The 26,155-nt window shown below is 37.2% G+C and overlaps 1 protein-coding gene across 4 annotated transcripts in view; it reads right to left on the bottom strand.

Annotated features, from left to right (window-relative positions):
* Positions 1 to 26,155, bottom strand: part of heatr1 (HEAT repeat containing 1) — a 33,958-nt gene that overhangs the window by 1,826 nt on the left and 5,977 nt on the right. For 3 of the 4 annotated variants that reach the window (XM_077501749.1, XM_077501748.1, XM_077501747.1), the window contains exons 11-44: positions 25,824 to 25,941; positions 25,655 to 25,762; positions 25,463 to 25,561; positions 23,980 to 24,068; positions 23,605 to 23,816; positions 23,400 to 23,521; positions 20,983 to 21,180; positions 20,733 to 20,904; positions 20,507 to 20,655; positions 18,590 to 18,782; positions 18,283 to 18,455; positions 16,576 to 16,734; positions 16,253 to 16,495; positions 15,429 to 15,560; positions 13,796 to 13,899; positions 12,457 to 12,603; positions 12,260 to 12,381; positions 10,311 to 10,432; positions 10,083 to 10,211; positions 9,787 to 9,999; positions 9,553 to 9,682; positions 8,391 to 8,584; positions 7,291 to 7,355; positions 7,085 to 7,208; positions 6,816 to 6,956; positions 6,230 to 6,516; positions 5,969 to 6,119; positions 4,455 to 4,628; positions 4,244 to 4,378; positions 4,066 to 4,170; positions 2,488 to 2,650; positions 2,108 to 2,262; positions 556 to 714; positions 341 to 449 (exon numbers count right to left, since the gene is read on the bottom strand). In XM_077501749.1, coding sequence (XP_077357875.1) covers positions 341 to 449; positions 556 to 714; positions 2,108 to 2,262; positions 2,488 to 2,650; positions 4,066 to 4,170; positions 4,244 to 4,378; positions 4,455 to 4,628; positions 5,969 to 6,119; positions 6,230 to 6,516; positions 6,816 to 6,956; positions 7,085 to 7,208; positions 7,291 to 7,355; positions 8,391 to 8,584; positions 9,553 to 9,682; positions 9,787 to 9,999; positions 10,083 to 10,211; positions 10,311 to 10,432; positions 12,260 to 12,381; positions 12,457 to 12,603; positions 13,796 to 13,899; positions 15,429 to 15,560; positions 16,253 to 16,495; positions 16,576 to 16,734; positions 18,283 to 18,455; positions 18,590 to 18,782; positions 20,507 to 20,655; positions 20,733 to 20,904; positions 20,983 to 21,180; positions 23,400 to 23,521; positions 23,605 to 23,816; positions 23,980 to 24,068; positions 25,463 to 25,561; positions 25,655 to 25,762; positions 25,824 to 25,941 — 5,096 coding nt within the window. The remainder of the gene's footprint in view (positions 1 to 340; positions 450 to 555; positions 715 to 2,107; positions 2,263 to 2,487; positions 2,651 to 4,065; positions 4,171 to 4,243; positions 4,379 to 4,454; positions 4,629 to 5,968; positions 6,120 to 6,229; positions 6,517 to 6,815; positions 6,957 to 7,084; positions 7,209 to 7,290; positions 7,356 to 8,390; positions 8,585 to 9,552; positions 9,683 to 9,786; positions 10,000 to 10,082; positions 10,212 to 10,310; positions 10,433 to 12,259; positions 12,382 to 12,456; positions 12,604 to 13,795; positions 13,900 to 15,428; positions 15,561 to 16,252; positions 16,496 to 16,575; positions 16,735 to 18,282; positions 18,456 to 18,589; positions 18,783 to 20,506; positions 20,656 to 20,732; positions 20,905 to 20,982; positions 21,181 to 23,399; positions 23,522 to 23,604; positions 23,817 to 23,979; positions 24,069 to 25,462; positions 25,562 to 25,654; positions 25,763 to 25,823; positions 25,942 to 26,155) is intronic. The other variant, XM_077501751.1, reaches the window with a different exon arrangement.

Here is a 26,155-nt window from a genome sequence, read left to right as displayed (position 1 = left end):
TCTTTGCTCATTTTTTGGTCATGTTTAATAAATGTCAAACAGGTCAACATGACAGTCTGACTGGTCAAACTCAGATAAAAGCATAAAATTCCGTATCAAATTATTGCATGTCTTTGCGATATGTACTGTATATTGCACAGGCCAATATCGCCGATATCGATATTTTTTTACATATTGTCCAGCCCTAATTGATAATCTATCGGGAGACAAAGTATCACGATTTATCGCGATAGATATATCGTCACACTCCTAGTCTGTGAACGGAATTATACACCCCCTCACAAAATAAATTTTTTTGCCTATTCACGCATTTTGAATGCTATTTTTGAGAACGACTGACCCTCCATGAGTTCGGCCAGGAAAGGTATGGTCTCCGGAAGCAGCACCACGTAGTTTTCCTTCAGTTTGGCCGCCAGCTCCATCAGCATCAGCAGCGAGGAGAAGCGCACCTGAGGGGAGGGAGTAAAAAGGAGGAGGAAGGCAGAGTCAACTTCCTGTTTTGAGCGTGGTGGTCACGAAAAGGGGAAGGGGAAGCTCGCCGGAGAGCCGTCACACCTTAGCGTCTGTGTGTCTGCTCTTCAGCAGGATGTTGTAGTTGAGCGTTTTCCATTGGGCGTCGTCCGCCAGCGACACGGCAAACTGAGCCACGCACGGGAGAAGGTGCTTGGTCACCCTCTGCTGGTACTCCTCGTCGCCGCCAAGTCTGTTCTCCAGCTGACACGCACGCACAACAATGACAAAAATTTTTTGCTTTAATTAATCAGGCCCACCCAGCATTTAAATGAATCCGGATGTCGCCGTCATTTAGATTGATTTTCATCTAAATGTGACCTTTTTGGCTCATGAAATAATTTATCTATTGAATTTAGGGATAGACCGATTATTTGTCAAAAATGCCAAATATCGGCATCTGCCTTTTTATGAACGTGAAGGCCTTTAAGAGCTTGTATGTCACTGAGCAGCAACTGCTTGCGAACGTAGCCAATTTGGGGTTTTCCATCAGGAATTGTAAGATGTTCACAGACAGTTTTTACTTGTAAAAATACATTTGGAACATATTCAGACAATTTTTCACTGCCAAGAATTATTTTAAAGGAACCATGATTAAAATCTCAAATTAGCTACATTCAGATGCAATGAACTTTTCATTTATGGAGCCATTTAAATTTTTATTCTATTAAAAATAGGAACTCCCTACACTTTTTATTTTTAAAAAATAAATAAAGACATTATGTTGAAATTTTGGAAAACTTGATTTAAAGTAGAAAACTTTAGGATTGTGTTTACTTTTTTTTTTTTTTTTTTTTTTATTAATTTTGCTTTATATATATATATATATATATATTTTTTTTTTTAACACAAATCTTTTGATATATTTTAAAAGAAAAAGTTTAACACTAATATTTTCTCTTTCACTGCAGATGAATATCGGCTTGGAATATCGATTATCGTTTATGGATCTATTTAAATTTCCACTTTGTAAAAATAGTAACTCGTACACTATCCTTTTTTTTTTTTTTTTTTTTTTTTAAATAAATAAAGAAATTATGTTGAAATTTTGGAAAATTATTTACAGCCGAAAACTTTAAGGACGTGTTTACTTGTTTAAAATCCATTTTGTTGTTGTTGTTGTTGTTAATAATAATAATAATAATAATAATAATAATAATATTATTATTATTATTAGTAGTAGTAGTAAACAAATCTGTCAATATATTTTAAAAGAAGAAAAAAAAAAGAACTCCCTCCACTTTTTACTTTTTTTAAATAAAGAAATTACCGTATGCTGAAATTTTGGAAAACTTTATTTACAGTAGAAAACTTTAAGGATGTGCTTACTAGTTTAAAATGCATTTTGTTATTATTTTTTTTTTAACAAATCTGTCAATATATTTTTAAAGAGAGAAAAAAAAAAAAAAAAAAAAAAAGGAAAAAAAACCATATCGGTCTATCACTAATTGAATTTTTAGGGGAAAAAAAAAAAAGTAAAATAATTTTACATATTCATGAAAAAAATGTAATGCATTGGTTAATTCCCAATAAGCAATAACTATGTTAGATTTATAAACTCTTAAAAAAATAAATAAAAATCTCCTGAAGTCAACACCTGGTCGACGAGGGGCACCAGGAGGGCTTGGGCTCGCTCCTTGCTGAGGAAGCGCTGCGTGTCGTACAAGAAGATTTTGTGCAGGCAGTCCAGCACGCAGCATAGCAGCAGGTTGCTCTTCTCGGCGCCGCGCTGCGAATCGAACAGCGGCTCATCTGAACAACGGAGACAAATGACCAGTTCATGGCGGGAAAGAAAACAAATGTTAATCGTATGATACCATTCGACCCGCTGAACCCGGATAAACTGCGACGCAGTGGCTGGGATATGGCAACTAGTTCTCATTCATGGCTGACAGTCAAGCCAATGGCTTTGATACAGTTCCAAATTTCAATATATAACTAACGAAAAAAAAAAAAAAAAAAAGAAGCACGCTTCACCCGTCTTGGAGATGTTGGTCTGCTGAAGAAGGTCGGCGAAGGGTTTGATTAGGTTTCCGGCGAAGAGGACGAAGAGACCTTTGAGGCGCTCGGCGATGCAGTCGGACAGGCGCAAGAACGTCAGCAGACGCTCCTTCCCGCCCGATTTACTCCAGTCGAACAGCTGGAGGAAACAAAGGCAAAAAATCTTCACTTTCATCTCGCCAGAGTTGGAAAATAAAAATTAAATCAATATCTAGCTGCTATTTAATTCAATCAACCAATCAATTAAACAAATTTAAAACTGTGATCTCGTTTTTAGATGAGGTAACAATAACAAAAAAATTCATTTTAAGAATAGTTTGTGATTATTTTTATTATTTATAATGCAATTAAAATGAACATGATTCAATTAAAAATGTTAAATGAAAAAATGTTTACTAATAAATAGTGTCAATATTTACAGTAAATTAAATTATTGGGATCAATTAATTAAACTAATCATTTAAACAAATTGAAAACGGTGAGCTTGTTTTTGGATGAGGTAACAAAAAATTAATTATCCATTATTATTATTATTATTATTATAATAAAATTAATTATTATTCATTATTATTTAGAATGAAATTAAAATGAACCATTAACATGATTTAATTAAAAATGTTAAATGTAAAAATGTTTACTAATAAATACCATGTCAATATTTACAGTAAATTAAATTATTAATGAGATCAATTAAAACCAATCAATTAAACAAATATTTAAAACTGTGAGCTCGTTTTTAGATGAGTTATGCGTATGTAACATCACGATACGATACATATTATCACAATATGAAGCTCACGATACGGTAATTATCACGGTATTGTGGGGAGGTTGGTGATATTTATAAGCGGTCACAATATTGTTTAAAAAAAAAAGAAAAAAAAAAGCACAATCAATTAGTGTAGATTTTAAACATAGAAGGGCCAAAACAACCCTAATGAAAATTAAATTACACTAAAAAACTAGCCACGAGAGGGTGCTAGAACTGCACAAATGGAAATCAACCTCACTTTTTATTTTTTTTTTAACAGGCGTGTTGCATTTAAATATCACGAACATGACGATGACAATATTGTGGCAGTTTTAATATCACAATATCGTGCTTATCGTTACATCTCTAGAACATACTGTAGCTCGTTTTAAGAATACCTTGTGATTATTATTATTTTTTTTTAATTATTTGTCATGAAATTAAAATTAACCATGAACATGATTTAAATAAAAATGTTAAATCTGAAAATGCTTACTAATAAATAGCATGTCAATATTTACAGATTGTGATTATTATTTTTTTTATTATTTATAATGAAATTGAAAATAACTATGAACATGATTTAAATAAAATATTAAATGTGAAAATGTTTACTAATAAATAGCATGTTAATATTGGTTACATTTTCAGTCGACAGCAAGTTGCAAAATGTGTTTTTAAAGGTACTAATTGTACGTGAAAAATAATGAAAGTATCAAATTAATTATAGACAAAATATTAACTTTTTATTGCTATAATGGGCTAAATAAGTGGAGTAACCCTTTAAAACCCTCTGGCGTCACCTTGAAGAAGAGCGGCCTGAAGGTGACTTCGGACAGCTTCATCACCATGACCAGTAAACAGTCGATCACGCTGCCCTCGATCTGAGCCGTCCTCGCCAGGTCGCCCTGCGCCAAGCGAAACGTCAGAAGGATCCCACGGACGGACGGACGGACGGACGGACGAGACCGCTCAACAAACCTGGCAGAATTGGGCTCTGAAGTCCAGGGCGGCCAGGAAGAAGCCGGTGAGCTCCGATTGGTGGAAGGTGAGCTGCTCTCTCTCCATGTGGCCCACGTGGTCCTTGAGGATGCTCATCAGCGCCTCCAACTGGTCCTGAGAGGGGAAGCACTCTGGTCAGAGACTGCTGGCACCCTCATTCCTTTCACATATGCATTTTCTTTTCACGCACCTTCTTGTCCGCCACCAAGATGCTGTAACACTTGGTCAGGACGGGCAGGAGGACCCTGGGGGGCAGCTTGGTGGCCAGAGCGCTCCGGAGCGAGGCCAGACGCGCAGACAGCTGATTGGCTGTGGATGAGGAAGAAGGCGGAGAACCCTCCAGGAGACGCGTCAGCCAACACACCTGAAAGGGATTTCTGAAAGATCTATTTCACGGCACTGGTTCCAAGATTAGAATTTATTGATGACACAAGGATCTGGAGATGGGAAAGTACTAATAACAGCTTTCGGGATCGATTCGAGCCTATAATGGCCGTATTTCAATTAGTCAGTCAAGAGTAACTAATCATACTGATATTGGTTTATTTATATATATATTTAAAAAAAAAAGTGGTTTCAGGCATCCCTAAAATAATTGCAGATATTTTAATTACGGGTATCAGGCGATTAACATTTTTAATCGTAATTAATCGCATGACTTCAATAAGTTAACTCATGATAAATTGCAAATTTTATATGTTCTAAATGTACAATGAAATCTAAAATAAATGTTTTCTAAGTTTTCATACTCCTGTTAAAGTGGAAAAAACTAAACTAAGAAATATGTCTGCATCTTTTAGTCACTGATACAGTAATTTCATAATTCATTTTTTCTGCCACTAGATGGCATAATTGTAGGGGTATGACTTGCCTAGTGGTCACGATTCGATACCGTGAGACAGTGACAGCTCAGGGGATTTTTCTTTCCATATTAACTAATTTGCTTCCAAAAACGTATAAATAACTTCTATTTTAAATGTTTTAAGTGTCCCAAAGACATATTTATACATTTTTTTTATGGGGTTTTTACGCTACAGCATACAGAAGGCTTTGATGCAAGCTATAAATTTCAAAAAAACGGGTGAAGAAATGGTAGTTATTACACAAACAGCCAGCAGTTGGCATCAGAGTATAAGAGATCAGCCAGGACCATGATGAAAAAAAGCTCAATTGCTTTGTGATTTGTGACTAGTGATGAAACTTGTCTCTATTCAAATGCTAATTGATGCAAAACAGAAACAGATAGAAATTTGCCTTTTTCCTGATGAAAGAAGAGACTTTAATCTTTCTTTTATGTATTTATAGCAACAGAAGACAATATTCTGGGGGCCTTGCAAAATTAGTCAAAATCCAGTAAAAAAGACGGCTGGGATTGCTTCTATGAAAGTGGCGGCGAGTGAACAAGTTCAGAGCTATCTAATCTTTAACACGAAGTAACTTGTGAAATTCTGCACATTTTTTAAATCGTAAAATACAAGTTGAAACCAGTCTCCACAAATATACGCATTATTATTAAATGTATTACGGCTAAATTTGGACGTAGACGTGTTTGCTGCGTTGCGACTGGAATTCCCCCCAGTACAGGCGTTATATGTGCGTTAAAAAAAAATTAGTGGAGTTAAAAGAACTTTAAATGAACTAAAAATTAACTCACTAATGTTGACACCCGTCGTTTTAATGTCTGGGAAACTGATTTAAACAAACCTGCAAGGTGGTGTCCTGCAAGTAGGGGCTGATGAAGTGAGCCAGCGTCTCAGCGACGCGCTGCAGGGCGGTGACGGCGCTCAGCAAATAAATATCATTGGTCAGCAGATCCTTCCTGTCGGTGAGCACGTGCAGCACGGCCGGCATCAACCTGCAAGGAGGTGGGGCCACATGCACTGATGCTGACGGATTGTTGCAACATTTGACCTTTCACAACATCCCGTGAAAAGGAACTTGGCGACGCTGGCGTGCGGCACGAACCTCGGCAGCTGCGGGATGGCGAGGGCCTTGAGGGCGCCGACCACTTCGGCGACGCACAGCAGAGCGCTGGCTGTCACGTTCTTCTCTTCGCTCGGCGACGCGGCGATCTCGACCCCGCGCAGCAGGACGGGGACGAAGGCCTCCTGGTGAGTCGGGCCCAAGAGGCGGCACAGGAGCTTGAGGCTGTAGAGCGCCGTCTGCCGGTTGATGGCCTGCTCAGACGGCGCTGCCGCCGCGTTGCCCACGATGGCCAGGAGGTCCCCGATGAGTTCTAACAGGACGCTGACCTGCAGAGGGGAGTATTTTATCCGCCATCTTTTTTTTTTTTTATTTAGTCTCAGTTTTAGTCAGTTTCAAACACGCTTGTTCCTTTTTAATCAGTTACTCAACCTCAACCCATTTTTATTTAGTCTATTTTTAGTTGACTATAAATCGAGCATTTTAGTCCAAGCAAACTATTTTATTCATCTAGTTTTAGTCAACAAAAACAAAATTGACAAAATTAACACTGAGTGGGGAGACATTTGGACACGGCACGTTTACTTTTCTATTCATTTCGATCGTCTTTCCCTTTTATCTCCGATACCTGTTGCTCTGCCCACTGCGTCTTGTGCTGCAGCTTGTTGTTGAGCAGCTCCATGGCTTTCCGCCTCACTGACGGCAGCTGGTTTGCCATCAGCCCCCTCATCACCGTGATGAACGTGTCCGTGGGCAACAAAGCGTTCAACTTGGGGGAGGATGAAAGGGAACAAACGTGTTGTTGACTCAACCCAATACACATATTTCAATTTACAACAACAACAACAAAAAAAGAATTAAATCACATTTTGGTGTGGTGTGTTGTAAAGCACTCACCTTATCCAAAACGTCGTAGGATTTATTTAGCAGAACTCTCCAAAACTTTGCGATGGGCTTGTCGGCATTCTCCTCCACGCAGCGAGCGACGCACTGAATGTAACACAGGTTGTCCTCCAGCAGTCTGGATGAAAAGGATCATTTTGGATCAACTGGCCATTTTATTTTTTTCGATTTTCCTTTGAATTGATGTGAATCAAACTCACTGCTGCTGCAGCTGCTGGAGAGAGTGTGCGCAGATGCCATCGACGTTGTCCTGAGTGTCCGCTACCTGGAATAAACAACGCATTCAACTAGTGCTAATTTTGTCTGCCATGTATTAAATTTAGTACAACTTCAGTCACGCTTGTTAGTTTTTATTATAATAAGTCAACCTCATCCCATTTTTTATTTAGTCCATTTTGTCTTTATTTTAGTGAAAGAAAAAGTAATTTTATGCATCTAGTTTTAGTCAACAAAAACTGTCGACGTTTTAGTCTAATTGTTGTCAGGACAAGCAGATAGATTAGCAGAGACAAAATCACATCATTTTCGTCTTGTTTTTTGTTCATGAACTAAAATGTCCGTAGATTTTAGTCCAGTTTTTATGAAGTGAAGGACATTTTCGTCTCGTCTTCATTAGTCGATGAAAATGCATACTGATTTAGTCCCAGTTATTGTTTATTAACTCATTTGCTCCTCAAAACGTATAAATGTTCTATTTTTAATGTTTTAAGTGTCCCAAAGACGTATTTATGCGTTTGTGTTTTGTTTTTATGCTAGAGCAGACAGAAGGCTTTGACGTAGGCTTTGAACCGCAGAGAACAGTTGAAGCAATGGTCATTACAAAAGTCATTACAAAAACGGCCAGGAGGTGCCAGCAGAGTATAAGAGATCAACCAGGGCTGTGCTCCAAACAAGGTGATTTCCCCACAGTTCTAAACAGATTTGTGAATAACGAGGAAATTTAGTTATATTCTAGTGTTAATTGCTACAAAACGGAAACTGCGACAAATATACTTTTGTTTCCTGATGAAAGAAGAGACTAATCTTTCTTTTGGTAGGTTCCATGTTTTTATAGCAATAGAACACAATATTCTTTGGTTTGGTGAAAATGGATGCGAGTCAATGAGTTAATAAGGGTTTTAGTCCGGTGAAAAATGTGAGTTGACGAAATGATTTTTGCTTAGTTTTTGTTGACGAAATTAACACTACATTCAAGTTGGATGACCAATTCCCAGCATTAATTTTCATATAAATAATACAAAAAGACAAATTGTGAAAAGAGTGAAAATTGTGTGAAATTATCGAGATCCCACTCACTCACCTTCCCGATGAAGCTGGCCGAGCCGAGCAGTTGAGCAATAAAGGAGACGGAGAGGAACTTGAAGTGTCTCAACTCCTTGCCACTGTGGGCCTCCACGCTGAAGATCAGCTCCTCCACCTTCTCCTCTTCTTCCTCCTCCTTTTTCCTGGCTGCTCGTCGGCCGGCGGCAGTGGCGGGCTTGGCCATGGCACCTGCTGAAGACAGAAAAATCAGTCATTTAAAGAAACAACGTGTTTGCCAAACGTTACTGAGCCAGGGTGAAAATTTTGCTGAGAAAAAAAAAAAAGAAATTAAATATTAATGAAATTATGATGAGATTGGCTAAAATTGTATTTTTTACAGCATACCTTTTTTTCCAAGACATTGAATTTCAGAGATTGAAAATATATACTGTGCTGTATAATAAGTAAATAAAAAAAAAAAAAAAACTTTTAATGGGAAAAGAATGACTGTAAATGAAGAAAAAAAAGACGAATGAAAAAGCAATCACAATAAACTAAAAATTATACCAAAATAAAAAAAAAGCGTATTAAAAAAAAACAAAAAAAACACGTACAAGTGGAAAAAAAACTGTGCTGTATATTGTATTAAGTAAATAAAAAATATAAACAAACTTTTAATGGAAAAAAAAAGACTAAATAAAAAAAAAAAGAATGAATGAAAAAGCATTCACAATAAACTAAAAATCATACCAAAACGAAAAAATATGTGAAAAAAATACTGTGCTGTATACTGTAATAAGCAAATAAAAACAAAAAACACTTTTAATGGAATAAAATAACTGTAAATGAAAAAAATGATGAATGAAAACACATTCACAATAAATTAAAAATCATACCAAAATGAAAAAAAATATACAAGTTGAAAAAAATACTGTTCTGTATACTGCAATAAGATAATAAAAAAAACAAAAAACCACGTACTTTTAATGGAAAAAATGAATGCAAATGAAAAAAAAAAAAGAACATGATCAATGAAAAAGCATTTATAATAAAGTAAAAATCAGTAAAATGAAAAAACAAACGAAAAAATATATATAATTAACAGGATTTTTTTTTTAATTATTATTAGTTTTTTATTTAAATTAACAGAGATTTCCATTATCGTGGGTAGTCTTTTTGGAACGTAACACCCGCGATGAACGGGGCAACACTGTACTCACCGTCCTCTTTATCATCCGGCAGTTTGATGAGGAAGTTCAGGATGTTGATGAGCGACGTGAGCTGCTCAGCCACCTCGAACTGGCAACACACAGCGATCCAGAAATCCATGTCTCGCTCCAGAGCCGCTTCCTAAACAAGCAACCACGCCACAACATCCTCATTACAAAACCTGTCTCACTAGGCAGAAGAGAAAAAAAAAAAAAAAATTAAAAAAAAAATAATAATTTCCTTGCCTTCTCGCTTTCTGAGCTGGACGCCTGCGTGGTGTGAACCTTGAACAGGAGGAGCATTAAGACCCAGAGGAAGCGGGCCGGGCCCAGCGTGTCGACCAGCTGAGCCAGGATGGGCAGCCGCCGGTGCTCGGGCACGTGGGGCAGCGCGTCGGCGAAGACGTGCACGATCCTAGTCACCGCCGCGTCCACGCTGCCGTCGGACTGGCCGCCGGCCTGCGGGGGTGGAGGCAAAGAGACGTTGGATTAACCGCAACCGGCACATGGTCAAAGACAACTACGATATAAGCCTGATCGACCTGGATCAGAGCCGGGATGACCATCTGCACCGTCTGGTCGATGACTCGGAAGCTGTAGGCGTCGTCCAGCCGCATGATGTTGGCGCCCATGAAGGTGAAGATGGGCATGATGTTGTGCAGAACTTTCTCCTTGGAAGCACAAACAAAAAAAACAAAAAACAAAAACAAAAAAGTTAAAGCGAGGGTCGATTGACCAATATGAGACGGCGGGCGGTCCAAGCTGCTGACGGGGAAGATGTTGGCAACAGCGCCCAGCAGCAGCAGAGCGTGATGGTGAGTCTGCGGCACGTCAGTCGCTCGGATGCACTGGACCACCAGCTCCACGCTGAACTTGTCTTCATCGAAGATGTCTGGATGCACCCCAAAAAATAATTAAAAAAAGATTTCCAAAATGCAAGCTCATGTTTGTGTTTCTTTTTGCTTTGCGAGGAAATTTGAGAAACAAATGCAGTGTATTAGTTTTAGACGTTATTTAACTCATTCACTGGCAGACATTTTGACTGAAGCAACCCCCTTGGCTCCCAGCTGTGTTACTGGATTTTGACTGATTTTGCAAGGCCCACAGAATAGTGTTCTATTGATATAAAAATTATGGAACCCACCAAAAGAAAGATTAGAGTCTCTTCTTTCCTCAGGAAAAAAGTACATTCGTTTTGCAGTCATTAGCATTAGAATATTCACAATCCTGGTGAAAACGCTGTCAAAAAGAGCTTGTTGCAATATGGCCCTGGGTAATCCCTTGCACTGTGCTTTCACCTGCTGGCCATATTTTGTAATAACTACCATTGCTTTAATCCATCGCTTCATGTCATAAGATGCATCAAAGCCTTCTCTATGCTCTTGCATAAAAACACATTAAAAACGTGTATATACGTTTTTGGGAGTGAAGGACAAAGTATTAAACGTGTTCACACGTTTTTGGGTTTGAATGAGTTAATGCTTCATTTAGTTTAATTTTTGCTAGTTTTAGTATTAGCTTTAATTTCCCCCCCGTTTTTTTTTTTTTTTTTTAAATGTGTATTACTTGTGCGCAATATTAAAATAAAACAAAAACACCATGGGATCGATGTCATTGAAGATGGTTTTCTATTGGCTGCTGCTAGATGACGTAACTTCTGTGACACACTTTCAAACGTCCTTATTCCGGTTAATATAAAAAATAAATCGACGGCTCATGCATTAAATTAATTACCAGACACTAGGGGTGTGAATTGCCTAGTACCTGACGATTCGATTCGTATCACGATTCACAGGTCACGATTCGATTCGATACCGATTAATCCCGATACGAATGGTCACGATTCGATACCGATTAATCCCGATACGAATTTATAAGTCGATTGTTGCGATTTTTTTTCATTCATATTTAGAAAATACTAATCAGTAAGCTTGTAGAGTGTAAGATTTATATGAAAATTTATTATTTATTTATCTGAAATTTCAGTCTTATAGAGGTTGTAATCTGTTTCATGTTTGAACAGCATTAAAATAAAAATATTAAGGCTTAATGTGCCGTTCATATAACATTCTTCCATGCTCAAGGTGTGAATCCTAAAAAAAAAAAAAAAAATAAAATAAAATAAATAAAAAAATAAAATCGATTCTGCCGATTATTGAATCGATTCGAGAATCGCGCGATGTAGTATCGCGATATATCGCCGAATCGATTTTTTTTAACACCCCTACCAGAGACTAACATCTATCATTATAGTTAGTTTTGTAAACATAAAATATAGTTTCAGTTCATTTTCGTTTTTTAAAAAGCATTTACATTTTAATTTTATTTTAACAAAACTGTTTTTTGAATTTTAGTTTTAGTTAATTTTTTTTCCTTAGTTTTAGTTAACTAAAATAACCTTGTTTTAGTTGACGAAGACAGCAATTTTAGTTGACTAAATTGACAGTTTAGTCGATATTTTCCTTCAGCATACGTTGGATTGTGTGAATTTTCCTCACCGTGTTGTTTTCATTTTCGTTTTAGTCATTGACGAAATTGTCAGTCGTTATTGTCGCAATGAATGGCTTCTATTTTATATTTCGTTTCATTTTGGCCTGGAAAAAAAAAATCTAAAAATTTGTGACAAAAACGATGATGAAAATGTTTCGTTGACGAAATTATCACTGGTATAGTGGCAGGGAGGCTTCAAGGTGTTTAATTCCACTACCGCCAGACTCACCTGGCCCAGAAGGTTGCCCTTCCGGTGCCACTTTGTTGCAGATGTTGAGCAGGCAGCTGAGCAGAAGTTGCTTGGTGTACTCCATGTTGGACTGTTCCTCCACGGAAGACGCTTCCAGGCTCCTGAGGAACAAAACGGGGTCGATCGAGTCGCATCAACCAATTAGGCGCTTCCCGTGTGCGTCTTTCAAATGTTACCTGGCGAGCAGCGAGAACAGAACCGGCACCAACATCTGGGCTCGCTTCAACTTCTTTTTGTGCTGCAGCAGCTCCAGGATCAGCGTGACTCTTTGCCAAGAAATGTTGCCCCCTTCTGGAGGTACGTCGCCGCTCTTGTCGGCTTTCCTGAGGAGGGGACGACAGCTTGTCATTAAGAGTGTGACGATATATCGATATCGCGATAAATCGTAATACTTTGTCTGCCAATAGATTATCGATACATCTACGCGCGTATCGCGATATTTGTAGTTAATGTACAGCTACTATAGCGGCTCCATTGTTCATGACTTATTGAGCAATTACTTGGCAGGCCGCTAGCGGGAGTGCCTCATAAGAGTAGCGGGGAAATGGACGGAAATCTTCAGGTGAAGAAAACTCATCAGCTTACTTTTACTTGTGGAAGACATTTATCTGTCAAGCAACTGACTTTTGGATACGTTTCTATGAAAATATGCATTATATCTTCAATTTTAACATTTTCATATTTTATGTTTTGACTTTTTGAAGCACACAATGTCTGAGGAATGTTAATATTGATTTAATTTGATTTAATATTTAAGGCATTTTATTTTAGTTATTTACTTTTGCAATGTTACACAAAAAAAGGTCAGTTCATAAAATTAAACAATTTCTAAAACATTTTAGTATTATACATTTATTTTTATTTATTATTTTATATATATCAAATTTATATATTATATCATGTATTTATATTACATTTATATGAGTTTTATTATAAAATGAATTATTTTGTATTGTTTATTAATTCTTTATTTATCTTTATTTGATTTTTTATTTGTATTCATTATTTATTTATAATATTTTACGATTAGTTTTATCGTAGATTATCGAGGATTTATTACTACCTGGACAATATATTGATAATCGTGGTATCATCATATTGTGAGCCTTGTATCGCATATTGTATCCTATCGCGAGGTTTCCACCCCTCGCTGTTATCTCAGCCAAGAAGAATATACTGCTAATGCTATTCAAATAGTTTCAGACGCCCTCGAAAAACTGCAAAACATTTTTGTAAATGTGTTTTCTAATTAGAAAAATAGAACTCCATGATATTTGACTTCATAAAAACGTATAGTAATAATTGGAAAGGATGCAAAATATTAGGCAGCTTATGCGCTCTTATAACTTTATTAGCCCATATATGGTGTTTCCCATTATGTGTTAGCATAAGCTAGCGGATGTCAAAGCAAAGTCGTGGTTCTTTTTCTGCCAACCTGTTGCTTGTTGCGAAGTGAATCGGGTTTTTCCTCAAGCACTTCCACTCGTACTCGTATAAAAAGACAAAGAAGTGCACCTGAGCATCATTCGGCTCCTGCGCGTTTGCTGAACCGTGACGGCGACCTGGGCTTTTTCCGGAGGAGCTAGCTCGTTAGCCACCAACTGAGCATCCACTGCAATCTAAACATACAAGGAGAATAATACAAATGTGATCATCATGATGATTACAAACATTTGAAACTACTTTGATGGAACTTCTGTTTTTAAAAAGGCATGCACAAGCTAAGAATGCGTTCAATGAATGAGTACTATTAGGGGTGAAAGCCTCTGGCTACCTCACGATACGATGCGATATGCGATGAAGGCTCACGATAACGATTATCTCACGATATGATGCTACCGCGATTATCAATATATTGCTCAGGTAATAAATCCACGATCAAATTAATCCTACAATAATAATAATAATAATAATAATAATGATAATAATAAATAATAAATCTTTTATATATATATATATATATATATATATATATATATATATATATATATATATATATATATATATACACACATACACACACACATATATATATATACACACACATACACACACATATATATATACACACACACACATATATATATACACACACACACATATATATATACACACACACACACACACACACACACACACACACACACATATATATATATACACACACACACACACACACACACACACACACACACACCCACACACACACACACACACTAGGGGGTGTTAAAAAAATCGATTTGGCAATATATCGCGATACTACAGCACGCTATTCTTAAATCTATTCAATAGGCAGCCGAATCGATTTTTTAACATCCTTTTTTGATGGAAAAATATTCAACAAAACGTCTAACTTTCACACCTTAAGCATGGAAGAATGTTATATTAATGGAACATTAAGCCTTAATATTTTATTTCAATGCGTTACAACCTGTTTGTTAAATACAGTGGCTCACTGACTCAAGTTTGAGATCAATAAATAATACATTTTCATACAAATCTTACAGTGTGCATGTACAAGTTTACTGAATGGTATTTTCTTAATTTGAGGAAAAGTTGCAACAATCGACTTGTAAATTCATATCGGGATTAATCGGTATCGAATCGAAAGCTATGAATCGTGATACGGATCGAATCGCCAGGTACTAGGCAATTCACACCCCTAATATATATATATATATATATATATATATATATATATATATATATATATATATATATATATACACACATACACACACACACACAGGACTGTCTCAGAAAATTAGAATATTGTGGTAAAGTCCATTATTTTCTGCAATGCAATTAAATAAGCAAAAATGCCATACATTCTGGAATCATTTCAAATCAACTGAAATATTGCCAGCCTCTTATTATTTTAATATTGCTGATTATGGCGTTTAGTTTTTTGTTTTTTTGTTGTTGTTTTTTTACTTGGTCTGAGGAAATAATCTAATATTTTGAGATAAGATATTTGGCTGAAAATGCTATCGAAAGTCAAAGTATCACGATATCGCTCTATCGTCACACTCCTATTTACTATGCATCAATGGTCTGTGCCAAGTGCAGTTACTGGATTTGGGTTGAGAACACGAACGGAGACCGCCAGTTTTACATTTGAAAGACAAAAGGACAAGCAAGCTCTCACCGCTTTAAAGGCGCTGCCAACGGCGTCGGCGAGGGCGGGACTCCTGCCGTCCACCAGCAGGTCGAACATGACCGCCAGCAGCTTCTGCTGGACCTTCTCGTCACCCAGGGCGGCGAAGAATGGCTTTGTGATCTGCGGGATGACGTCAGCAAGGTGATACAAATCCCAATACATGATCTTCAAGGAGATACATATCCCAATATTTGACATTAATTTACTTGCATTTTTATTGTAACTGTCATATGTATACCCATATGATATGTTCATTATGCTGGATGGCAAAAAATGAGTTTGTTAGCATCTCTTCTGGTTTACCCTGGTCAAAATATGCACATACTGCAGAGCAAGTTGCCACTTTCACAGACACACCGGGAAACTTTACAAATAAGCATGGGCCGATATGAGTAAAAATATCCAAGTATTAAAAATACAGTGTTAAATGTGCTTATTTGAAATATTTGGGGGGGAAAATAACAGCATTTTTTCATGTCACACATTCTACAAAATATAGAGAAATTGGTACATTTAGAAACATGTACCAATGTTAAGTTTAGAAGTAAATAAATGTTTATTCTTCCTCTGTTTTAATTTTTCCTTAGCAAGACACAGTATCCAATCACTGATGGGCTATTTTTTTTTTACAACAGACTTCACACAAACACTTTTTTTTTTTTAAATAACTTTTTTTTTAAAATCCTCTCCTCCACTGCACTCACACACGTGCAGACATGTGGACTAATCGACGGCAATTAACTTCAAAGATTACTTATTAATACAATGCAAGCTGCTCCGCCTCCCCCAGACCAAATCCGAGCTTATCCGACCTGTTCCAAAGCGATGATCTGGCAGCTGAGGGGGGCGCCCGACAGCGCCGTTGTGGACGTCTTCATGGCTCGCACCAACAAGTCCAGGCAGTTGCGGTCAGAGGCCAGAAGAGGGGCCGCCGCCTCGTTGTACTTGCCCAGGATGAGCTGCAACAGGAGAGTCTCGTCTGGCAGCATGGCTGATCTGTCGGGGTCACTGTAGAGCAGCCGATCCAGCACAGGTAGCAGAGCTGACAGGACGGCCTGAGGAAAGCAGAGCGAGCGGAGGTGTGAGCGAGGGCCTCTCAGATGGTCGCAAGAATCCGATGGCAGCTGCACTTTACCTGCCCGTTGACATGGCTCAGCGCCCTCAGCAGGCAAGCAGCGGTATAGGACGGGCAGCAAGGCGCTTGGACGCTCAGCAGCAGCTGATTGATCGACGCCTGCAGCGGGGACGACTTTCTTTTCGACGACTCAGACATCTCATGAAAGCCACCGAGAGCCTGCGGGTTGACAGCTGTGTTAAATGGCACAATTATTTCTACACCGCAAGAGCAAAATTGATGAGTTTTAATAATTTTGAAGAGCAAATATATTTGGGAATATCCACATTAAAGCTCACAGTACAGCAGAAAAAATACAATATTGTCAATTAAAACAATTAAAATCTTCAATTCAAATTGTATTATTTCATTCCTTAAAAGTAAAATTTATGTTATCTGCCCCTGATCGACAACAACAAAAAAACAACACAAAATAAATGACAGCGAGAGGTCAGGACGCTCTCAATGCAACAATTCCATAAAATAATAACAGCATGTCCTTGTGCTATATGTTTTTTTATCCAGTAATTGTGCTTTTGTTGTTTAAAAAAAAAAACTATTAAAAAAAAATCATATTGGAAAAATAAAAAGCACAATATTGTGTTTTTGTTCATAACAGCATTTTTATTTTTTTCTTCCCGTAATTGTGCTTTTGTCAAGTTTTTTTTAATCATTCTAAAAAAAATCATATTAGAAAAATAAAAAGCACAATATTGTGTTTTTGTTCATAACAATGTTTTTCCCAGCAATTCTGCTTTTGCCAAGTTTAAAAAAAAAATCCTATTGGAAAAATAAAAAGCACAATATTGTTTTTTCTTCCTAACAGCATTATTATTATTTTTTCCCCAGTAATTGCGCTTTTGTCAAGTTTTTAACAAAAAAAATCATAATGGGAAAAAAAATAAAAAGCACAATATTGTGTTTTTTGTTTTTTTAAATCATCATAAAAAAATCACTCTGAAAACTAAAAAGCACAATATTGTGTTTTTGTTCATAACAGCATTTTCATTTTTCCCCCAGTAATTGTGCTTTTGTCAAGTTTAAAAAAAAATCATAAAAAAAAAATAAAAAAAAATTGGAAAAATAAAAAGCACAATATTTTGTTTATATCAGAATTTTATTTTATTTTTTCCTTTAATTATGCTTTTGTCATTAAATAAATAAATAATTAAAATGAATCATATTGGAATAATAAAAAGCACAATATTGTGTTTTTCTTCATATCAGCATTTTAACCCCCCCCCCCCCCCCCCCTCTTAATTGTGCTTTTGTCATAAAAAAATAAAATAAATAAATCATCATTAAAAAAAAATCACATTGGAAAAATAAAAAGCACAATATTGCATTTTTGTTCATAACAGCCTTTTTATGTGCTTAGCGTCGCCAAGTATTATGGTCTATGCTGTGTTCGGCTGAAACAAAGATGTTAAAAAAATATTTGCTCTGGTATATTTATGGGAGTGATAACTGCTGCAGTGGCCAAAACATTCCTAATCAAAATTAAACTGAACTGATGATGAACTAAGCATCAGAAATACAATCTCACCTTTTAACAGATGTACCGTTTCTAATATCGTGACATGACAACGACAATATGTCATTCAATTTTGTCAGTCAATTTTAACATCGCGACATCGCAGTTATCAATTCATGAACATACTTGGCCCGTATAGCAAAGTTGCGATAGCGATATATTGTTGCTGCGTGAAGAATGCGGAGTTCACCCACCGTGCTCAAGTATGACGGGTCGGCGACAATTTCCTCCGAAGTATTCAGGAGCTTTGCTACGATTGGCCGAAAGGGAGAGTCGTCGACGCCTGATAGGCTGCGCAGAGCGCTGATTGACGCCCTTCGCACCTCTCGGACGGGAGAGGTCAAACAGCACAGCAAGGCCGGGACCACTAAAACACAAAAAAATAAAAAATAAAAAAATAAAATAAAAATAAATAAACAAACACACAAACAAATTGTAAAAGGCCCCCATCTTTTGACCTGACAATTATTCAAGCAGTATTCAATGCGTTTGTTTATTTACCAGGCGAGTTGGCTCCAGTGAGCTCTGCCAGCATCGGGGCAGGCTGGACGCTCAGCAAAGCCCCGCCCATGTAGAGCGCCTGGGTCTGCAGGACGGCGCCAACCTGGACACCCAGCTGGTCGCTGTGGTTGCCGCTATAACCCCACAGCATGCACAGGAACTTGAAGAGCATGGCCGCATCGCTCAGGTGAACCTGCGGGGGGGCCCAACTCAATTCAATTTTCAATTTAGAATTTCATTTCATTCTTTAAAAAAAAAAAAAAAAAGAAATGAAAGGGGACAGAGAAGTGAAACTTGTGATATCTGCCTGTGATAAAAATAATAATAATAATAATAATAATAATAACCAACACAAAAGTACAATATTTAGCTTTATTTCACAATTCAAAAATATAATGTGAAATGTCTCTATGCCAAAAAATGAAAAAGAGAAAAACAAAAAAAATTCTACTCATCTGCTGGCGCACACATCACTCATCATGCCAGGCCCCACCTTTTGAATCCACACACATTCAAAGTGACAGATACAACAGTGTGGAACTTAAAAAAAAATAAATTAAAAAAAAAATGAAAAAATACTACACCTTACATGTTTATTTTCTTAGTATTATTGTTTAATATTACAAATTGAATGTTTATCCAATTACTCAATTAATCAATCAGTACAATGAAAAATATTTGATAAGTGCAGCCCTATTTTTTTGTTTCTGTGTCTTTGTTCCAGGGATAATTTCGTTGATGAAAAATTTCTGTCAATAATGTTCATCACATTTTTTTCCACAGACGAAAATTAAACGAAAACTAAAATAGAAGCCATTCACCGAGACAAAAACAATAACTAAAATTGACTGACAATTTGGTCAGTGACTAAAATGAAAACAGTGATGAAAATTCACAAATCCAATCAGAAGGAACAAAATGTGGGTTGGAGAACAAAACACGGCAACAGTTCAGTGTTCACTGCACTTGATTTAATGTCATTTATTTTAATTAATGTATTTAATTTTATTTAGTTCATTGTACAGCTGTCAGATTAATCTCAAGCAATGATGCACTTTTTGTTTTTATTTAGGTGAAAACTAAGTTATATTATTGTCAGTTCAACATGTTTCATTGAAACGATTCATAAAGACACCGTTGTATTAAAATGTGTCTTGCGCATTAAACTACAGTTACAAATATGTGTTAGAATTTTCTGTACTGCAATTGGCTGGTGACCAGTCCAGGGTGTACCCTGCCTACTGCCCAAAGCCAGCTGGCTCCAGCACCCCCCGCGACCCTTGTGAGGAGGAAGCGGTCAAGAAAATGGATGGATGGGATAATTTTCTGTATAAAAGTTGAAATGTATGCTGAAGAAAAATAGACTCAACTGTCAATTTAGTTGACTAAAAATGCTCTTTTACATCGACTAAAACTTACCTTTATTTTCGTCGACTAAAATTAGATTAAAACTAAAATACAATCAGATGACTAAATTATGACTGAAACTAATTCATTTTAGTCAAACGACTATAATTGAAACTAAATTAAAATTTCTTGTCAACATATTTCATTGAAACAATTACTAAAGACACCGCTGTATTAAATGTGTTTTGCGTGTTAAACTACAGTTACAAATGGGTGTGTCATAATTTTCTGTATAAAAGTTTAAATGCAAGCCGAAGAAAAACAGACGTAAACTGTCAATTTAGTCGTTTAAAATGGCTCTTTTTTGTCGACTAAAATGGCTCTTTATTTTTGTAGACGAAAATTGGATTAAAACTAAAATTATGACTAAAACTAATTAATTTGAGTAAAAATGAATATAACTAAAACTAAATTTAAGTTTCTTGTCAAAATTAACATTGCCGGTAACAACTAGCCGACTGAATGGTTGTTTATAAAGGACTCGTTGACATAAATTGTAAAAAATCAAACCTTGACCAGGAGCTTCATGAGCTCTCGAAAACTGCCGGCCGTCGGCCCCTCGCCGGCACCGCCGATGACGACGGCAAAGAGGCGGATGACGAGCCCCAGGTAGCAGCAGGTGTTGGTGTCCAACTTCTCCGGGTTCCACCACACAGCAGCTGACAAAGAGAACCAATGAGCAGGTCAGGATGCAGGTCGCAGAAAAAACAAAAAGTGACGTAAATCTTTGGTCCACCTTGAAAAGCGTTGTCGCGACACCCGAGAGAAGAGATGAAGTCTCGGAGGAGCCAAATCATCACCTGGCCGTACTCTTGCCCGTGCCGCCTGCCGGGCTGCCGCTCGCACTTGCTCAGGTACGAGGACAGCGCCTCGCTGAAGGATGCGGGGGCGACAGGAGGCGGGACTTCCTGTTTGAAGGTCACATACTGTAAGCTGCAAGGCATCACAAATCCGTTTGGGCGCCATCGGACAAAAGAAGGGCTGACCTGGGCGTCGTCCGCCTTGATGATTTCGAGCAGCGGAGCCTCCAGGATGGTGAAAATTCGCTGGGCGGTGAGCAGGTGCTCGGTTTCGCCGAGGTGCTCCAAGCCCAGCAGATGGGTCTGGATCGATAGCATGAAGAAGGCGGAGCCTCGGACCCCGCAGCCGCGCTTTTGCTCGCCCAACAAACCAAGCTTCTCCAGCTGTCGAGCAAAACAGGATGAAAGTCGGCCCATGTCATTATAAAAGTTAGCGACCGGTTTGGCTCATAACAAGTGAAAAATGTGGATCCGTTTCCCAAAGAGATAACAGATATTTACTAAGGTTTTGTAGGAATAATTGTAAATAATAAGTTAGCATACATTTGCTTGCAATGCTGCTCTGCGCTCGCATTCATATAGCCTAGCTATATGTTATCTTAACAGAAGATGACTCAAAAACCAGAACATCTAAAGCAGCAGAATGGTTAGAGCCAGTCTGCTGAGGCCGCCTGTTTTCTGTTAAGAAATGATTGCAAACTTGACCACACGTACTCAGCAATCTTTCACTCACATGCGCACACAGACATAGACAAACAAGTGTGTGCCAAGTTGCAAACTGTGCCTGGCATTTGCATTTTTAGGGTCAGAACACCCATGTAACTAGGGGCGTGGAAACCAACTAAAAGGGTGAGGAGGGGATTTTTGCAGAGAGTGCAGTAGTGAACTGTATCAGTCAGTTCCTCTCCTTTCTCCTCTAGAGCCTTGAACTGAGTGTCTTCTCTCCTTTTTGTGTCGTGTTTAATAGATGTCAAACAGGTAAACCTTTATTTGGATTAAACACAAAATATCAGAGCACAAAAATAAATAAATACATCTGAGAACGTTTATTATTGAGAGGCTGGAATGACAAAAATTTGGATTGAAAAGATTCAGCGTATGCAAAGAGTTTAGTGCTATCACTATCAAACATTTTTCGAATCGATTAATTTTTAGTCATTAACCAGCAGCAGACATTTTCACAGAAGCAACAAATTCCCTTCACTCCCAGCTGTTTTACTGGATTTGGACTGATTTTGCAAGGACCACATAATTTTGTGTTTTATTGCTCTAAAAACATGGAACCTACTAAAAGAAAGATTAAAGTCTAGTGTATTTCTGTCCGTTTCCGTTTTGCAACAATTAGCATTGCAATATAGCTACTAGGGGTGTGAATTGCCTAGTACCTGACGATTCGATTCGTATCACGATTCACAGGTCACGATTCGATTCGATACCGATTAATCCCGATACGAATTTATAAGTCGATTGTTGCGATTTTTTTCATTCAAATTTAGAAAATACTAATCAGTAAGCTTGTAGAGTGTAAGATATATATGAAAATGTATTATTTATTTATCTGAAATTTCAGTCTTATAGAGGTTGTAATCTGTTTCATGTTTGAACAGCATTAAAATAAAATATTAAGGCTTAATGTTCCGTTCATATAACATTCTTCCATGCTCAAGGTGCGAATCCTAAAAAAAATAAAAATAAAAAAAATCCCCCCCCAAAAAAAAAAGAAAATCGATTCTGCCGATTATTGAATCGATTCGAGAATCGCGCGATGTAGTATCGCGATATATCGCCGAATCGATTTTTTTTAACACCCCTAATAGCTACGTTTCATCATTATTCACAAACCTAAATAGAATAGTGAGTATTTGAGCTTTTTTTCAACATGGCCCTGGTTGATCTCTTATACTCTGCAGCCACATGCTGGCCGTTTGTGTAATAACTACCATTTCTTCAACCGTTCCTAGCAGTTGAGAGGCTGCATCAAAGCCTTTAGTATGCTCTAGCATTACAAAAAAACAACAAAAAACAAAACAAAAACAAAAAAGTATAAATATATGTCTTTGGGACACTTAAAAGATTTAAAATAGAACGTATATACGTTTTTTTGGGGAGCAAATGAGTTTAATTTTTCATTAATGTGTATTACAAAAGCATTTTCCCCCCCGATTATTGTTTATTAACCAGTAATTTGTGTTTATTTTGTACTTCGTATTCATATAGTGCTAAATTGAAGAAAATTAAAAAGAAAATAAAAAAAGAAAAAAAAAGGTAGATTAATGTACTATGTCACCAGTTCTGCCATTGTTTTCCAAAGTAAAAATATGTTTGCAAATGTCTTATTTTGATTAAACAGAGAAGATAATCAGTCGTCTTTCATCAATTACTGTTGATATGCTGAAATCAGAGCTTTTGGACAATTTAAAAAAAAAAAAAAAAAAAAAAAAAAGCTCCAAACGATTATTCGATGATTAAAATAGTTGGCGAGTAATTTGATAAGCCATTACTTGTCGATTAATCTTGACAGCTCTAAAATAGTTGGCAATTAATTTGATAATCAGTAGTTTTCATTTAATTGACTGATTTTGAAGAAAACGTCAACAACTTACAGCGTTGCGTTTGCTCAAGTGCTCCATGTTGGCCAGGTTCTTCCCTAGCGTGCAGACCAGACGCTGGTTGGCCAAAGCGACCTTGTTAGCATTCGAGCTCTGCTTCATCACCTCGTCCAGTTCTGCTTGGACAGACGAAGTAGCACTTTTAGGATTAGGGTGCAGTTCAGGGAAAAACTTTGTGGAGGTTTTGGTAATTTGCTACCTTGCGCCCATGTCATGGTGAGCGGATGCCTGGCAAGGACAGCGCTGCCGGCGACGCAGCGCGCTAGGCGGAGCTGGGCAGAGTCTGGATGAGTGGAGGTGATGACCAGGAAGGGCAGAAGCCCCCAGCTGATCTTCTCCACCTGCTTGCCGTTCCCTTTTTCCAGACGGGAGTCGGTCAGTAAACGCACCGTTTCTGTTAAAACTGGCAGCCTGATGGAAAGGAAGAAAAACAAACAAACAGTCATGTCAACAGTCAAAAACAAAAGTCGTCATGGATACGGAGCAAGAGGCTATTGAGTTTGTTATTTTATTTTTATTTTTTTACACAGAAATAAAAGTTACGAAACAAAAAACAAAAAAAGCATGTTCTGACCAGCTATCGGCCTCAGGTTGATCGATTCTTTGCAGCAGACACAGCAAATTGGTCACGACGTCCTCGGCGTCCAAAACGTCAAACAGCATCTGGAAAACAACAACAACAAAACTTTAGACACATTATTATTTCATTCCCTCACACAATGAAATGTGTTTGACAAAAATCCTTTGATAATTGATTTATCAGGCCTAGTTTCTTCCTCTACTATGGGATGTCAAAACTACAAGGCCACACAAAGAGACTCAACAAAAAAATTGTATTGATCACCAGAGTTCAAATGCTCCTCTGGTCATGGGCCAGGTTATTTTAAAACTAAGGGAAAAAAAATAAAACTAAAATTCAAAAAACAATTTCGATAACGAAATAAAATAAAAACAGAAATGCATTTTTAAAAACGAAAACGAACTGAAACTTCATTTTATGTTTACAATACAAACTATAATTATAGCAAAAACGTCCGTTCTATTTACTCTTTGGTAATTAATTTAATGCATGAAGCCTTTGGGGGATGATTTTAAATGTGATTTTGAGTAGATTTATTTTGATATAAACCGGAAAAAGGACGTTTGAAAGTGTGTCACACAGAAGTGACGTCATCTAGCAGCAGCCAATAGAAAAGTACCTTCAGGTGCGTGTTTGTTTTTGTTAAATATTGTTCACAAGTAATACACATTTATAAAAAAAAAAAAAAAAAAAAAAACCCAACAAAAACACACACGCACAACAACAACAACAACAACAACTAAACCTATACTGAAACTAACTAAACTAAAACAAAGCATTTATTTGATAACTAAAACTAATAAAAGCTAACGGAACCACTCAGAAAACTAATTAAAACTAACTAAATAATAAAAAAAAATCTAAAAACGAAATCAAAAATGAAAAATTCCAAAACTATAATAACCCTGCACTGTATTCATGTATTGAAAAATCACACGTGATGTCATCTAGCAGCAGCCAATTGAAAAGCACCTTCAGGTGACATCGCTTCCATGCTGTTTTTTTTAAATATTGCGTACAAGTCACATACATTTAAAAAATAAATAAATAAATAAATAAAAATAAAAATGGAAACTAAAACGTAGCATTTACTAAATAACTAAAATGAATAAAAACTAACAGAACCACCTAGAAAACTAATTAAAACTAACTAAATTAAAAAAAATAAAATAAAAAAAATAAAAAATAAAAAAAACGAAATCAAAACTAAACTAAAATGAAAAATTCCAAAACTATAATAACCCTGGTCAAAAGGGGGGGGGCATTAAAAAAAAAAAAATTTATATAATATCCAGCACCCCCCGTGACCCTTGTGAGGAATAAGCGGTCAAGAAAATGGATGGATGGATGGATAAATTTACATTCAGAATAATGGTGAGGTATATTTTTTTTAATGTTTTTCTTGAGTTTCTATGCCACTTTGTCAAAACATTGGTTGTTTGATGTTGGTAATGAAACATTCTGAAACGTCACCCACCTCCAAGGTCTGAAGAGCCGCACTGACCACCTCCATCACGTCATCCTTCAAGCGCTCCATGATGGCGTCTTTCAGGAAATCCTGGTCCAAACTCTGAAGCTGCGGCGAGGAAAGAAAAAAAAAAAAAAAAAAAAAAAAAACAGTCAAAACTAAGAGGGACGAGCGCGTCAAGAAGCTGCGGCGAGGTCTCACCTGCCCGGACGCCACGAGGTTCCTCAGGTGCTCCAGAGCCGACACTCGGAGCGACGGCTGCGGGTGCTTCAGGCTGAGCAGCAGCGACGTGTCCGAGTCGCCCACAATCTGATCCCAAAACATTTTAGTCAACACATTTTTCATTTCGTCGCCACTTTCGTCATCGCACCTGGAATTTTCCGCTGCTCATGGACAGAGAGAGGAACCGGTGGAAGAGGCGTTTCTGCTCCGGGTTGTTGACGTCGGTCACGTGACCCGACAGGACGCCGTCCAGAGCCCCGAAGTATCTGAGGCGGAGCAAAAGCAAAACTTAAGTGTTCCATTTTTGGCTTCATCTACATCTAGCCATCCATTCTTATCTATTTTTGTCTCAGGTTTTGTACATTTAGTGGGGTTTTCTTGTGCAAAAAACTTGCATATCGATAATCTATCGGGAGACAAAGTATCGCGATATCGATGTTAGGGCTGTGCCAAAAAAATCGATTCATAAAAGAATCGAGA

Source organism: Festucalex cinctus, chromosome 17 (assembly GCF_051991245.1).
Source record: "Festucalex cinctus isolate MCC-2025b chromosome 17, RoL_Fcin_1.0, whole genome shotgun sequence".
Lineage (NCBI taxonomy): Eukaryota > Metazoa > Chordata > Actinopteri > Syngnathiformes > Syngnathidae > Festucalex > Festucalex cinctus.
Note: the sequence above shows the minus strand (reverse complement) of the source record. Positions and strands in the feature narration are given on the sequence as shown.